Source organism: Stegastes partitus, unplaced genomic scaffold, assembly GCF_000690725.1.
Source record: "Stegastes partitus isolate 25-593 unplaced genomic scaffold, Stegastes_partitus-1.0.2 Scaffold253, whole genome shotgun sequence".
Lineage (NCBI taxonomy): Eukaryota > Metazoa > Chordata > Actinopteri > Pomacentridae > Stegastes > Stegastes partitus.
The window spans coordinates 500,826-518,132 of NW_007577984.1; the positions used below are offsets into that span (position 1 = coordinate 500,826).

The window sequence follows — 17,307 nt, forward strand, 5'->3', positions numbered from 1 at the left end:
TGCGAAGCAAATACATGAATAATGATTAAATAATAAAGTCTAAAGATTAATCACAATTATCAGAATTGTTTAACCCTCCTATTATCTTTGGGGTCAATTTGAACCCATTCAATGTTTAACGTCTCTAAATAAGTCACTGACATATTTTTTTCAGTTTTTTTTAAAAGCCTATTTACACATAAACTTGGGTAACAATTTTAATTGTGATATTTTCTGGAGGTTTAAATTGCTGGGGTCAGACTGAACCCCAGGATAAAAGATGTCAGTAAATTTGACGGTAATAGGAGGGTTAAAGAATTTAGTTTCCTTATTTGTTTGACTGCCTCGGCAAACGAGCAGTTGAACACAAATACACACATCTGAATGTACAATAAAGCACACAATACATATACACACTGTATAAGAACAAACACCCAAATAAATGACTTTTTTTTATGTATTCAATGCTGCAGCTCCACTGAACAGCAGCAGGTGTACCACTCGCTAAACTTCAGAATTACTATAAATACATGGATTTAAATGTATTGAAGTTTCCTGCAAATGTGCATGTTTTTGTAAATGTGTAAGAAAATCCACTACACAAGCATCCACTATACTCTGGAGTGTTCATAAATTGGACTGATCATAGACTCGTGGTGCAGAGTTTATACTGAACATGAAGACATTAAGGATGACAGCAGAGCTCCTGCGTTAGGACGGCGGAGAAGAATCAGAACAAACTACGTGAGCGAGCAAAGAAGGAGGGGCATGGAGGGGGAATGAATTAACAGATTTAGTGTCATCTCTCAGTCTGGGAGAGGAGCCAAAGTATTGACCACCGTAATCCGTTCATCCCTCTCTTCCTCCTCCTCATCCTCCCTGACCACCGTCTCAGTCTGCTGCCACCATCTCTGCTCATCTGTTTTGTTTTTTTTTAAGATTAAAGTCGTCTCATGCTTCATGTTTGCTTCGGTGTTGACATGAGTTTGCGCGGCGTGGCCTTCCAGCAGCAGATCCGTCATTCCCGCCGCCTGTAAATGAATTAAAAAGATGGTCGTGCCACTCGTGCGGGCTTTTACTAATGCTGTAAGTGACTAATTATGATGCCAGCCAGAGTGAAGTGCGTTCAAGCGTGTTGTTATCTATCATTTTCCCAACAAATTATAGGCTGTGTCATGACAAACGTCCCTAAAGTGTTAAGATTAAGCATCTAAATGTCCAACTTCTCCCCCCCTCCCCTCCTCCTCCGCCTGCAGCAGGAGCTCACGAGTGTATAAACAGAAGTGATATGATCATAAGTGAGGTGGGGATGGACGGGTGAGGCTGCAGTGGGTGAGGTAATAGCAGGGGGACCGACAGCTTATGTGTACATTACAGACGGTTTACATGAGCATGGGTATCTGTTAATCTGACACTAGTTTCAGGGGGAGAATCAGCTCTAATCCCATGACTAGCCTGATAAGTCCACTAACAACGAGACCCCACATGTGGACAACATGAGTAAACACACTCGTGGCCACACAGACACACAAACAAGGCTGACACCAGTAAGATGGTCTGGCATGGAAATCAATAAAAGACAGTAAATAGCTTAGGAGGTATGAAATGTGTAATCTTGTAGGTACACAAGGCCGAGTTAAGACTCAAACGGGCAATTTAAAGCTTAACAGTTGAAGCGATGGATTAGGTGGCAGTTACAAAAACACTGAGATTAGAGCAGCCAAGAGAAGGAAGTTCAATCATAAACAATGTTCCTCGAGGTGGTTGCAAATGTAGAATATTTTTTTTACTGGGTTGTTTTTTTCGCCGAAGAGAGTGAAGCATCGTGGGTCGGATCATAACGGAGGCTTTCACAGCGTGCAGGCGTTTGTTTTCTGATTAAACTCTGTTAGAATTCAGTCATATGGGAAAGAAATCCCAGAGCCACGAGGCGTCCTGCTGATATTACAGCAATGTTTCAAGTCACACACTGAATGCTCAGAAGACTTTAAGCCGGAATTGTTCCAACGGGCTGCAAGGTGGCGCAGTTGGTAGTACTGTTGACTCGCAGCAAGAAGGTCGCTGTTTCTGCGTGGAGTTTGCATGTTCTCCCCGTGCAGCGTGGGTTCTCTCCGGGTTCTCCAGCTTCCTCCCACACAGTCCAAAAACATGTTGAAGTTAACTGCTGATTCTAAATTGTCCGTAGGTGTGAATGTGAGTGTGCTTGGTTGTCTGTCTCTAAGTGTAGACCTGTGATAGACTGGCGACCTGTCCAGGCCTAGTGAGGATTAAGCGGTGTATAGGTAATGGATGGATGTTCCAATGGTTCTTGCTGAGAAATGATGACAAGATCAGAAAGCTCATACACACCGACTGCATACTGGAGGGATCTGAATCTGACTTCCACCTTATCTTGTCATGAATAATGTTACATATTTGTCATTTTTGGATACAAACAGCATGCTAAACACAACACATTGTAGTAATTGAAGCTGGGTCATTTAAGGATGTCTTCACTGAAACTGATTTAATGATTAAAAGCCTTCACATCTTAAAAACTGAGTTATTGGTCCAACAAAAAAAAAAAAGGAAAAAAAGCTCAATTTTACATCATAATGAAGAAAAAAGTAACACTAGATAAAGTAGTCCTGCTAAAACCTCAGCAGAGCAGCAATAAGTTCAGTTCCTGCATCCTCTGGATCCAGTGTTTTTAATTTGTCATGGTTAAGCACCTTGAAATGAAAATATATTTTTTTAAAGATAAATCATTAGTTCAAATGGAAAAGGCAGGAAAAGAGGGAACAAGGACACGTTTTATTTCTGGATCCTTCATTAGACTGTCTAAACATAGAGTGCAGCGGCTAAATCTGTTTTTAGGTTTTATGCAATGTGACATTGATTAATAATCAGCCTAAAAAGGCATGAAATTAAGTTTTTATCTGTTATGCAATTTGCCAAAGAGCCCTCAAACTTTAAACTTTTTTTTCTCAGCTTCAACTCTGTGTCCTCTCTCAGGTCACATCATTTCTGTGTGAAGGTAAAAGCTGATCATATATTTAATAAAGTTAGTGATGGTCGAATACTATTCAGCTGCTTAAGTTGCAGCGCTCTGCTCACATGAAAACTTGAACATTATTAATGTTATAAGTAATAACTATAACTGCATAACTAAAGCAGCATATTAGAGCCATTCTACACAATTAAATTAAATTAAATTTATAATGAAGCATGTTTGTATTTTTTTTAGGGGGGGCAGACAAGGGGCTTAATATTCTGAGAGGGAAAAATCTTTTTCTGAAATGGAACTTGTACATTTAAAAAACGACAAAAAGTGCGATATTTTCTGAGATTAAAGTTCGCGGCATAGTTACGAGTTGATTTACTGAATTGAAATGTAAGGACACATGCAACAATATCGTTTTTTTTTTCACAGGCAGCTACAATAGGATTTGTTGAAGACAAGAGCACAAGACAGCAGATCATCAGGTCCATCCCATGCTGCATTCAGTGTTTACCAGCTGGCATCTGGTTTGTAATGAGGTCGATTCAAACTTGCAAAATGAAACAATGTGGTCCAAACAAAAAACAACTATTTTTCAAGTTGTTTGTGGTAAATCTATGACTTTTTCTTGTGAAAATACAACTTAAACATTATTTTTTAAGTTAAACACTGTAATTTTACAGGATACTTCATTACAGTGCTGGCTTAGCTGTTTTTCTCAATTCAGATCTTTATCTGTCACTCATCTGTGGAACATCTGATACTGATCATAAATTGGCCATTTTTACAATAATAATGACAACAAATATTATTGAGGCAAAATGTCTGCCGTGAACAATGTGTGCTGGTCTGAAGTTTTACATTGTGTAAATTCTCCTTGTAGCTGCTTATTCTGACAGAATTTATCACTAAATTAAAGGATTGTTTAAAACAAATGACACATTATTCATATTTCTCATTCCTTGAGCAGCTACAATCAAAATCTCCATGACCTCTACAGTTTTGGAGACATCTCTAAACCTGGACAAAACTTTATGCTTGATGATTTTTTAAAATTTTTTTTGTCTGATTTTACAAGTGAACTTTAAAGTTGTTGTCTGTCAGTATTTTTTGCAACCCTTTTATGCCTCATTGTCATTTGTGGCCAATCACGGTGGATGAAACGGGTTAAACCGAACTACTAAAACATTTCTGTGTCTGTGTGAGCGTAAAGAGTGAAGGAGACGGAGGGAGGGAGGAGGCCCCTCGCGAGGTGAGACGTGTAAGCCTGCTGCTTGTCGCAGAGTTAGTTGGGATTAGGACATGTATCTGTGGGATAAGGCCGAGTTAGTGGGACCCTGCAGGCCTCCACCTCACACCATCTGTCCAAACAGTCCAGTCCTGCCTGTCCTCAGCTCTGTCACTCTCTCATTCCTCCTGTCCTCTGTCTGCACCCTGTGCTACATGTCTCCTTCTTCAGGTCCAAAACCAACTACGCTCAAGTTTTATCTATTTTGCCCCCCAAGAAACGCTCACCGGTGCTCGTCATCCTGAGTTTCTCTCACTTCAGCAGCTCATGTCTCTTGACCCCACTTGGCCTTTAGAGCCTCTCAGAGGATAAACGCGAAAGGATATGAAACCGGGTTAACAAGGTGACGGAGGGGTCAACCTCTTATTCAGGGGGTTTTGGGCAACAGAAGAAGATGCTCAAGCTTAAAGGCTCAGTTCCAAATCACCAAAACATCAATCAATCCATCAATTTTCTGCACACTTCTTATCCTCTGTAGGGTCGCGGGGGAGGGGTGGAGGGCATCCCAGCTGACTTAGGGCGAAGGCAGGATGCAACCAGGACAGACTGTCAGCCAATACACCTACGTCCAATTTAGATTTACCAATTAACCTCAGCATGTCTTGACTGAAGCCAGATCACTCACTGAAACCTCACACAGGGAGAACATGCAGACACCATCTGATGGGATCTATCCACACAGATCTGGGGTTTCATTTGTTGGGCTCCTTATAAAAATACTGTTCACTGTCAGTGCAAGGACCCTAAAAAATGTTGGATTTTGTGAAGACATTCTCCTTGTGAGAGTTAGATGAGACCTGTAAAAAGCTAAATGTGTGCAGCAGATTTATGGCAAACTTGTGGTCGATGAGTTCGCCAAAAATTGTTGTAACAAGTTGGACGGTGTTTGTCGCTAGTTTGTAGACTCCAGCAGAGTCTCATTAGATTCACAGTGGAAACAGAATTAAAAGTGTTTGTCATGTGTTTTCCACAAAGTTAGCCAGAAGATTGTCACAAATGTGCTAATATGCAGCAACATTGTCAAAGTTTAAGTCAAAAAAAAAGATTGATGGAAAAAAAATGGATTAGCTTAGCTTAGCTTAGCTTAGCTTAGCTTAGGCACTGGAAACAAGTGGAGACAGACAGCTTGTCTCTCTTCAGGGAAAAAAATGATTGTGAAAAATAAATCAAAGCAGATTTTTTTAAACATTTGTGTAAAGTAATGCAAACTGTGTCTATTTTTTCATTCTTTACGCACTGTTAAGATAAATATATTGGAGTACTAAAGCCATACTTGTTCACACCGATAACTGATCCTGAAGAAGAATATTGATACAAAAAGTCACAAACTACTAGCTGATAGCTGGTTCATTATATCGCTGTTATGAAAGGTCAAAAGTTTCAATCTGTGTTTCTGAGACAGCTCGAAACGCTCAGCCATGGCTTTAACTGCCTGTTGGTTGGACAGATCAGTTATTCTGGTGGTATTTTCCTGCAGTCTCGTGAACTTTTATCCACTAATTTGTGCCTTTTCTGCATGTGTCTGTATGATTGTGTCTACTGGTAATGTTCGGAGAGCTAAATATTGAGGGGAACGTGTCCCCTGCAGAATCTATGACTGTGTGCCGAACTAATTCGTGGCTGTCAGCAGCAGCGTCTAAGATTTTCTTCTTGTTTCCTGTAAACGCAGGACACCAGGAGGCAAGAAGATTCTGCCAACAACTTGCTGCTCAAAAGCTCTACTCATGAGAACACGGACTTTTTAAGTGCATGGGCGGAAATTGAGAGTAACAATAGGGTTCAATCAGAACACAAACACTACTCCCTCCACCCATTACGTTAATCACAGTGCTGGATCCTTAAAATGGCCTAATTACTTAAATACTCCTCCGTACACGAGGCTGCAGAGGAGCAGTCGCTTTCCAGGCTGTAATTCACCTGAATGTGAGGAGCACCGAGACGCTGCAGGATGCGATGCAGGAAGGGTGATGGTGTGTTTGCCATGAAGCATGAGGTAAGTTCCTCTGTGTCTCCCCCCTCTCTTTGTCCCTCACCCTCACGGGAGGCCCTGTTGGTTTAGCGGCTAAGCTTTCCCCGGAAACACAAACGATGGACAGATAGAGAGGTTAAAACAGAACAGAGGAAACTGAAAGAAGAGAACAAAAACTGTTAAAAGGTGTTTTTTAAATTCTCATTTGAATGTTTGCATCCAATAGCTGTGTCGTTTTACTTATCCCTCAGAATCTTCTCTCCTCATTCAACATCCTATTTTTTTGTCAAACATGCCTTAAACTTAAAAATATTAAACTTGTGCTCATGAGTCTTGTGCTTTTTTTCCATGAGTCAGCACGTCTGCTTGGCCTTAAAGGTTTTGTTTACTGTCCAAATCAGATTTGCAGAGCCACTATTAACTCACTGATTCCTTAACGAGACACTATTAAGACACAGAGAGACTCGGGATTAACAAGTTTAGCTTTTAAGGAGCATTGAGAAATGCTTGTTATGCATTTCTCCGCTCGGCCGACTTAAATGGCTCGGAAAAAAACACAGAATTAATTTGCAGATTTTGAGCCTGACTACAAGAAGCAGGACGGTGTGGAGACACGGGGAGCGTTAATTCCCAACAAGCATAAAATCTTTGTAATGTTTTGGTCTGTCCCGTCAATGCTGGAGACTTAGAAGCCGAAAACAGAAAAGTTACTGAGACTGCTGCAATTCAGTCATTTATGTGGAGCTGCAACAATTAATCTATTAGGTGTCAACCATTAAATTGTCAAATATTTTGCTGATTAATTAATTAGATTGAGTAATTTCTTAAGAAAAAAAAAAGTCAAAAGTCTCTGATTGTTGCTTCTTACATTTTAATGTATTTTTCTGGTTTCTTTAATTCCTTGACAGTAAACTGAATGTCTTTGGGTTGTGACAAAAACAACAAATCATGTCCCCTTGAGTTTTGAGAAACACTAATTTTCAGACATTTTAATAAACAGATAACTAGTTGATTCATTGACAGAACAATCAACAGAACAATCAACAATGAAGATATTCATTTCAGTGATACCACAAATTCAATGAGGATCCAGGTATATGTAAGGACACAGTGTCGTGTAGGCAAAGTATAAATTAGACCCTTTTTTGTTTTTGTTTGTCTTAAAGAAAAAATCCATGTCATTTTTTATATAGGTGGTGCTAATGGGTCGACGCAGTCTGATCCCTCAGATTCTTTGTTAAAATCCTACATTTGTGATAACTCGTAAATAAATCATTCATTTGGAAGGAATTCATAACATCTTTGCACTTGTTCACATCTGGTCGGTGCTGCAGGAAATATGCACATCCTCACTGAATTAAAAGCATTGTGCCATTATGTCTAAAAAAAATCAGGGGAAAAAAATGTATATAGAAAATATTATTTAAGCAAAAGGTATCAGAAGTTAAAATGTTCATTATAGAGAAACACTAATATCACAACATCATATTATTAAGGTCACATTGTATTATTGGATGTTATTTCTTCATGTTGCATTGTTTTCTTGTGCAACCAGCTGTATGCAGCACCTTCAAAGTTTTATAAACTCATCATTCACCCAGTGACCACTTTATTAGGGAGCCAATGCAATGCAACACAACAGCTCTGCTTCTGCATACATTTGATTCTCACGAGGCTTCTACATGTTCAGTTTTTCGTTGATGCTGTCAAACAGATGATGATTCTACTTTGTTTTCAGTCTTGAGGCACATAGTGGGTGGTGTATTTATTTATCCACCCCATTAAGATGCATGACTGGAAACGCAGAAGCTTTCAAAAAGTCAAATTTATGGCCGAGCTGTTGTCTTGGATTACACTAGTTTTGTACCGAATAAAGCCGCTGCTGAGTTTTGAAGGCAAAACCCTTATTTGAAATGTAACTACAGCTGTTAAATAAATATAGATTACAAGTGGTAATAATTCCACAGTACTTCTCTGGGAAATGTAGTGAAGTAGAACAAAGTAGCACAAAGTGAAAACACTCGAGTACATCAGAGCAGTAACTGAGTACATCTGTTGATCATGTTCCTAATTTATTGGTTAGTTGTTTGATCCACAAAATGTCAGAAAATGATGAAAAATAACAACCAGTTTTTCAAAAAAGGCCAAGATAATATGCTTAGATGTCTTTTTGTCCACAATCCAAACATATACAGGAGTTAAAAAATCAGAAAACACTCCAATTTAAGAGACTGGAACCAGAAAAGTGTGACTTTTTCATGTTTTATTACTACAATTGATTAGATGATGAGCAAAACAGGAGTTGAAAACTGTTGGAATAATTGTTGCAGCTCAACTTCATTTCCATCACTGCTAACAGGTCATGTGGACAGTTTGGAGTTTAATTCCACTGCTTTGGCACATTTTTTAAACCTAGTCACGTGGTTTCAAAAGACTTCATAGACATGTCTTGCCGATGTGTTGTCAGTGGTTCTATCTGTTTAATCTGTGTTTCTCAAAAAAATTAAATGAAGTCGACAATTGCATTTTCCTACGGCCTACTGCAGTGAAACATTCACATCAACTGTATGGGAATTAGATCGAGTTAAAAACCAATACAGGATTTGTGTGTTTATACATTTGTGGACATATCACAGAGAATTTAAATTGAATAATAATTTTCTAACTTAAATCTGGCTCGCTGTGACTTCTGCAGCAGTTAAATCAAAGCTGCTCCTTCGCTGGGTTTCAGTTCAGTCGCTGTGAGTGTCCACTGTGAGGCAGCACAGATTCTACAGTCCAATACAACGGCCAAGACTAAGTTTAACTCAGTGATGAGTGTGGAAACTTTTCTCTATGTCAAGCTAAATGTGAGCTGAGTGTGGGGAAAATGGCACATTTTGACTAAGATACACTCGATTTGGTACAAATACCTATGAATGAGTGTGTTTCTTGTTGTTTTGAAGGCATCACAGGGAGAGAGATGGGAATGTGTAGGTGTGTGACAGAAAGACACCAAACAAGAAGCAGAAATAAAGAAAGACAGACATCAGAGAGAAAAAGAGAGAAGTAGTGTGAACATGCCTGTGAACCATGATGGAGGGATGTGGAGAGAGAGACAGAGAGAGAGAGAGAGAGAGAGAGAGAGAGAGAGAGAGAGGAGGGGATTGTTGCGAACAGGGATTTGCAGCAGAGGGGAAAGAAAGAAAGGGGGCAGTGGCACTCAGTGACAGAGTGCTATACACACTCACATGCGCACACATGCACACACACACACATACACACACATACACACACACACACACTCTGTGTTTCCTCTGTGTCTCTCTCCAAACGTGTCAGTCAGCCCAGTCAGTCGATTATTTGTGTGTGTGTGTTTGGTGGGGATGTTGAAAAGAGCTCGTAACCATCCTTCATCTCTATGACCGACGGTAAGATCATTTCATTCACTTTGTTTGGCTGTCATCTCGTGTCGTTGCCTTTATCTCTGCCGCCTTTCATTCTACTTTTTTCTCTCATGTGTGTGTTTTTTGCCCCGACTCTGGTCCGGAGCCAGATTGAGGCCTCCATGGAGCCCCGTCACTGTTTGCTTTCTTTTACAATCCATTTTGAGCCACGGGGGGCAAAACTAATGAGCTGTGCCGCAGAGCCACTAGTCAAAGGTGGATTTTTTTTTAATTAGGTGTACGTTTTAATCATAATAACTATTATATCTGAAGGCCTGTCATCAGCGGTGGACGAAGCAGCTTTGCTCTTCCACAGCTTTCTTTGATGAAGTTACCATTGTGGCGTGCGTTGGAAATATTTTCACTGATATAATGAAGGGATACTTTCAGTCTGTTCAGCTCTGTCTCAGTGTTTTAACTTGTTGGGTTCATGTTTAACTCATTTGTCGCCCCAAAGAAGTTGTTCTACGCTCTATTTTCATGTCACTTTCATTTAAAACAAAGTTTTTGATGTTGGATCTGCTATAAAAGCATCGTAAAGAACACATTTGATCATTTTAATGTATAGCCTTTAACCTCATCACAGAGTTTCTTCAAAACAATGACTTTTTTTGGATGTTGAATCTGCTATAAAGGCATAAAAAAGAACAAGCTTTAACATTTCAATCAGTAAATTAGTTTCTTTAACAAAATATATATAAATTTCAACTGCATAAAAGCCCATTTCAATCAATCCTAGAAGGTCTCTGGCTCTGGATTAAAGCCTGAACTTCTTGATAATTGGATTTGGTCTCTGAGACTTGTGGATCTTTCTGTCAAAAATGATTAAGCCATTTAAATTCTTGTGCATCAGTCGGTTATGTGTCCAGCGAGCAGATGTTTCTGGAAATATTATGTGTTATATCTATTGTGTGTGAGTCCATTAGGGAGATAAACTGTAATTATTTCAGCATAGACATGTAGAAATACATCTGAAAGGGCAAAAGAGGCCATTTATTAAAAAAAGCATTTGACTTTTGTTTTCACTTACAGAATGACAAACTCCTTCATTTAGAAAGTTTAGAGATGATGTCTTGCTTTACTTGGTAAAAAGAGGCAAAGTGAGAATCATGATTTTAAACCGTTAAATGCACCTGTTGAACGTGCACAAATGTTAAAGTTTGGTGGAGCCTTAAACTTCTGATTGTCTACATACATTTTAGGCAAGTATACATCAGTAAACGTGCATGTGTATGTGAGCGTGCCAGCGTTTATAGTCCATACATGTGTGTATTAAGATAGTGGGCAGAGGGGGGGGAGGATGTGCTATAGATTAGTGTCTTAATATAACACACAAACAAGGCCTGCCTCACACAGACTAACTTCATGATCAACAAAGTCAGACTGACCTTTTGCTCGAGACGTTTATGGTACAATGTTTTACAAACTGAGTTTTGGAACCTGAGCAGCAAAAAGATCTCAAACTTACAAAATGGAAACGTGTAAGAAATCAGAAATAGAAACTGCTTTCAAAGACAAGTTTGCAAAACTGCATTAAGTGGTTTTATTGATGGTTAATAACTCATTTACTAATGTTTCACAGATCAGCGAGAACAATGGGAACAATTTTCAGGTTGTAAAGTTTTTAATGGACTTATTAATAAGATTAAGAACCTGTAACTGTGAGTAAACAGAATTTTAAAGATAAGATTTTTTTAAAGAAAAAACTTTTTCATACAAAAATACTTTGAAAATTCATTGTTCAAACTATAACCTCATGCATTTTTCCTTTTTATTTAATAGTTGAAAATGTTAAATTGAAAGACTAAGAATGAAACTAGATACAATTAGTGACAACTAACACAAAAAGAACAACTATCTTGTATAATTACAGAAGTTTGCACGACAAACATGTTGAATAAATGTGTTTTAAGCATTTTTTCATATCTATAGACATTGGTACATGTACATCATTTCTCATTTGAACTATCTAATTATACATATATTTGTCAAACGTGCAAATATCTTTAATAAACATCAAAAATCCAGAAAAGTTAAGGCTAGAAAAGGTATTTTAAGTATGGGAAATTACTGTACTTCCCATATTTTCTGGTATTTTTTAAACACTTCTTTCTTTTTTTCCCCCAGTGTGACTGCAAATGTATTTTAGCAGTCAAACAGTTAATTTCAAGGAGCTTTCTGATATATACATAAGTTGAGTCAAAGCTCTTAGAGACTCCTACTTGAAAAAAAAAAAGTAAGGAGGGAGCTGTGTAAAGTGAGATAAAAATGTCCTCAAGTGACATCATAGGAGGCGAGGTTAGAAATGAAATGAAATGTGAATGTGAAATGAAAACAAAAAAAATCAATAGATGAGGCATTAGAAACACGTGAGCTTATTCTATACCTCTGCAGCCGCATGCTCATCTCTGCTGGAGGCTGAGAGCTTAAGGCACCGCTATTGTAACACTCCTAAATCTCAGTCGGACCTGGTGGGCTGTCAGGTTGCATTGTGGGTAAAGTGGAAGCACTGACAAGTTGTCGGATTTCATTCTATTTTTTTTCTAATTCTGTGTCTGTTTTATCAAGTTTTTAATCCAGTTTTTATTATTTCATTGTATTGCTATTCATTGTCTTTTAATGTAACGATCTAGTTTTTATTATTTTATGATCACGTTCTGTCTCTTCTTTGAACCGTTCCTTTTTAATGTGACTTTATTTTTCTCACTACTTGTTCAGTTTCATTATCGGTTCATCAGTTATCTATCATTATTGAGCTGCACTACGCTGTATGATTAAGTTTCTCTTCATCGTGAATCTGACAATGTCCTGCTAAGTCTGTGGCCTACTATACAACAACCACTTATAAACTTTGTAGAGGGGGCCAGATATGAAATGTAACACAAAATGAGTGGTTGATTGACTTGGCCATCCTTTTCTCTTGCCCCTGTATCCCACACCCTTCCTTTCCATTCCTTTGTTTCTTCAGGACAAAAGAAACACAGACAAGGACAAGGGGACGTAGAGTTTCTCTCAGAGGGAACTTGCCAACCAGTCGACTTCCTGACATCACTGCTGCTGCCGTCTATGAGCCGCACTGAGGCAGAGGAGTGGACTTTCCAACAATCCTGACACACGGAAAAACCCTGTTGAAGCTCCCAGCAGCAGCAGCAGCAGCAGCAGCAGCAGCCACCATGTCCTCTCCCTCCCTCCCCATGCCGTCTCTCCCCCCAAGCCCCCTGGCCATGGAGTACCTGAACGACTTTGACCTCCTCAAGTTTGAGGTGAAATCAGACACTCCTCCGCTCCCCCCTCCGTGTTCGTATCCCAAATCTGGCCTCCCCCACGACCCCTCCAGCTCTCCGTACACCAGCCACCCTCCGCAGGACTCCAGTTTGAGCTCCAGCCCTTACAACTCGCTGCCACCTTCGCCGACGCTCAGCGACGCCCACCCGCCTCCTTCGGGCTCCTCCTCCCTCTCCTCGTCCTCCTCCTCCATCTCCTTCCCCATCTCCATATCCAACAGCTTCACCTCCGGCATCAGCTCCGGCTCTCAGGGGAACGTGGAGGGCAGCCCGGCCCACGGCGGCCCTCAGGGTCCCACTCCGGCCTCGCTGGAGGACCTGATCTGGCTGGCGGCGCTGCAGCAGCAGTTTGGAGGTGAGGTGACGGGGCCCGCCACTCTGCTGGGAGCCTTGGGAGGAGTTCCGGAGCGAGGGGACCGAGAGAGGGGGCCTGTCAATGGCTTCCTGGGCTGTGAGGATGCTGTGGAGGCTTTGCTGAACTCGGCTGCTGCGGCTGTCAGCTCACAGGTAACAATCTCATCCCTCAAGTCACTGGTTCTTTCCTCTTTTACATGAAACAAACTGACCGCCTCTCCTCCTCTCTGCAGTTTCCAGGTCTTTCTCAGAGTTCGAGCAGCAACCTGGGTGACTCCAGCAGCGACAGTGGGGCCGACATCTCCTGCGCCAAGGCGGCCGACATGTGCCATCGCCCACTCGTCTTCCTCTCATCGGCCCCTCCCTCGCTCCCCAACGGCGCCCCGGCTTCGGGCCCCTACCCTCAGCCCCTCAGCCCCCAGGGCCGCCTTCACCACCACCAGCATCACCACCATCAGCATCACCCGCACCACCCCATGCATGGCAGCCATCACCATCATCACCACCCACAAGTCAATCAGGTACACAGATTAGAGGGCTCATTGTCATGACGATCAACAGGACTCAATAGCCTGTGGGAAAATACTCGAGGTAAAAGACGTGGACTGAGAAGACGATGGCACATGTCGCATTAGAGGGCCAGGCGGAAGGAGAGAGGGATCGTGCGGTGAAGGATTAGGATAAGGACATTAGAACGCGGTTATTAATGTCTGTGTCTATCTCAAGTATTACTTTAGGGATTGCTCTCTACATGGCAACAACAAGTTATTGTTGAATCTTTGTCTTTCAAAGTCTTGGAGACACGTATTACACTTTGGTAACCCCCCATTTAGCATTTGCAAGGAATAGATGAACATTGAATACATAGTTTAAAACACTGTGATGTAGTTCTAATCAGATATGGGAGCATCTTTAGGTGTCTTTAAATGTGCAGTGTTTGTCATTAATTATAACTTTACCTATGAGGACATATTTTATATTTTAACAACTGCATTTCCGAGTTCATTATCTCTTCATATAGCACAGTTGCACACAGGAGGGGACGAAGTTGCTGACGAATACCTTAATAAACTCTTATTTCTGGTTACAACGTCATTATGTTTTGCTAATAATAACTTGACTGCTTGCTTCTGGATGTAATTTATTAGGTTAAAAAACTAATGTGTTCTGGTTGATCAAGATGTCTGAGTGGATCTCTATATGGAGCACAGCGTGAGCTTATGATAATATCTGCTATTATTGCTGTGCGTAATCCCGATAACTGTCACCCACACTTAGTCAGATTACATGACAGATTATGGACATGTGGTGCCGAAATGTGCCCCCTGACAGACAGACAGACGAGCTTCACACACCACACACACTCAGTTTGACACATCATCTCCACACCATGGCTGTCACACACGTATAAATAAATATATATGGATATAAAAGTCTGAATCCTGGAATGAATCCAGTCCACGCTCCTCTTATCTGTACACACTGCAATCACTTCCAATGTGTGTCCTCTGGTGCCCATTTGACAAACACCATATTCTCTCTGTGTGTTTTCTCCATCTGCTCGGCAGTGCGGGGTGAACGAGCGCTTCTCCGATGAGCAGCTGGTGAGCCTGTCGGTGCGCGAGCTGAACCGACACCTGCGTGGGGTGAGCAAGGACGAGGTGGTGCGCCTGAAGCAGAAGCGCCGCACGCTAAAGAACCGCGGCTATGCCCAGTCGTGCCGCTACAAGCGCTTACAGCACCGCCACGCTCTGGAGTCAGAGAAACACGTGCTCACACAACAGGTAAAGTCCCTGTCCTATCAGTCAGCTTTAATGTAGGTTTGTGGTTCTAATAAGGCCATATTAGGTCAAATCCAGCTTTCCATTTGTCTAGAGGCCCACAACCATTCCCTTGTTTCTTTTTCTCTCAGTAAATCAGAAAACATGTCTCTGAATTGAGCTGTTCACGTTTGCAGCCTGTTGTGATGTCACAACAGGTTACTCTACCGGCTCCTCCTGCTTTGGGCTCCTCTCGGCCAATCACTGAACAGAATAGATCACCCTCACCCTGAAAGGAGTGGAGGCAGTGGCAGTTCAGTTGGATTTAAAGCTACAGACACTGAAAGAGTAGGTTTAGAACAAGGCAATAACCAGGAGCATCATAGAATTCTTTTTCTGTAAATCGCAAAGTGTGTCCTTGTGTGACTCTTCCTACTTTGAGCTCCTCTCAACCAATCACTGAAGAGAACAGATGCAGAAAGAGGTGCAGTTCAGTTGGATTTATAGCTACAGACACTGAAACAGTCTGTTTGGAACAGGGTGAAAACCAGTCTTACTATAGGCTGAGTGCTCTGAGTTTGAAATGCACCTTCTGGAGACATGTGATACTTTGCATTAATTTGATAAAAAAAAGAGGTGTAATATGGGACCTTTAAAGGAGGTGAAGAAAGCAGGGTCTGATATAAACTCCTTCATCTTACATCCCTGCCATGACTATTGAGTGAACATCTTTGCATTGCAGCTCAATAAAGCACAAACAAACCAACATCTCCTCTCATTTTCTTCCTTCTCCACAGTTGGAACAGCTACAGTGTGAGCTGACTCGAGTGCTGAGGGAGAGGGACGCCTACAAGGCTCGCTACGAGAAGCTCCTCAGCACAAACCACAGTACCGGTGGCAGCAGCAGCGGCGACGCCCCGCCGACCCGCACCAACAACCCACCTTCCCCGCCCTCTGACTACTTCCTCTGAGTTTAACCCACAGGAGGAGGAGGAAGAAGAAAGATAGAGAAAAAAAAAAAAAAAAAAAACCAGCCAACTCGGAGCAATCAATGATGAGTAATCAGACTTGGGGGAAGAAAACAAGGATGTGTACGTGTGTGTGTGTGTGTGTGTGCGCATGTGTTTGTGTGTGAGAGAGAAAGTGGAAGAGAGACATTGGCAGGCGTTCTTTTTTTTTTTTTCTTTTTCGTTTTTAGGGGCGATACAACTGTGAAAAACCACCCCTGAGCGTTTGAAGGGGAACTGACTGTTAATTCATAGGGTTTAGACTCAGCCCTAGGCCGCTTCGCCGATTTACTTTACTGTGAATGATAGTTGCACAAAAACTGGCCGAGAGCTCTCCGCTTGTGATACGGGTGCAACAAACTATGAAATGGATCCAAAACGCTTTATCTTGCAATGAAACTATCACACTGCTGAGCATGTTATCTATGCAATCTGCAAATGTACTCTCCAAATGAGTGGTTGAGGCTCACTGTAGGTTTTTATTTTTTTTTTACAATAAGCTGCTAAAGCTGCAGAGGTCTGAATAGTGCAGTGGTGCTGGATGTGGAGTGGTATGGGCTTGGATAAAGTATCCATGGCATGCAGTTAAGTATTTGCCAGCTAATATTTCACAGTTGCCTACCAAAGTGTTTAAGCTCACCAAGACTTGTTATTCTTTGTAAGATGAATAATCATAGATTCAAGAATGTACAAGGATACCTTTTCATGGGAATCTTCCAGTGATTGTGCTAAAGGAATAGTTGAGGGGGGGTATTGCTCTTTTGTTTTTAGCAAAGAAATCTACTTTTGCTAGTTGGAAATGGTGACTTTGGGGCTGTTAACAGTGACAGAATAGACTTGCTGTTTGCTCTCCAGACGAGGGGTTTTTACGTACAGAGACGTGGAGCTGGTTAGTGTGCTTAACTCAAGCAAAGAGAGCAAAGAAACCCATCACAGCAGGCAAACAAGAGAAAAAAAAACGAGAAAAAAAAAAAGGAGTGTGGCATGATTTGTGTGGTTGTGTCCAGTTCTCCAGCGTAGAGAAGCTATTTTGGGGGCAGATTGAACACCTCTCTATGACAATCACCACATTAATGCGGCACCACAGAGCTGGTCACTGTGGACTCGGGTACTGTGGGCTACCGATGCAAACAGGAGGAAAAAAAAACTGGTCCAGGGACGGAAAAATAAAAATGCAAAAACAAAGAAAACTCTCTTCATGGAGACACATTCTTAACTGTCCCATGAAATCATTGCCAGGGTTCATGCATTAGAGCTATTT

The 17,307-nt window shown here is 41.2% G+C and overlaps 1 protein-coding gene across 1 annotated transcript; it reads left to right on the forward strand.

The window, feature by feature from the left end:
* Nucleotides 1-12,814: 12,814 nt before the first annotated feature.
* On the forward strand, nucleotides 12,815-16,010 carry nrl (neural retina leucine zipper). Its single transcript, XM_008281989.1, has 4 exons — nucleotides 12,815-13,432; nucleotides 13,513-13,800; nucleotides 14,848-15,063; nucleotides 15,837-16,010. The coding sequence occupies exons 1-4, from the start codon at nucleotides 12,815-12,817 to the stop codon at nucleotides 16,008-16,010; spliced, it is 1,296 nt and encodes a 431-aa protein (XP_008280211.1).
* The last annotated feature ends 1,297 nt before the right edge of the window (nucleotides 16,011-17,307 follow it).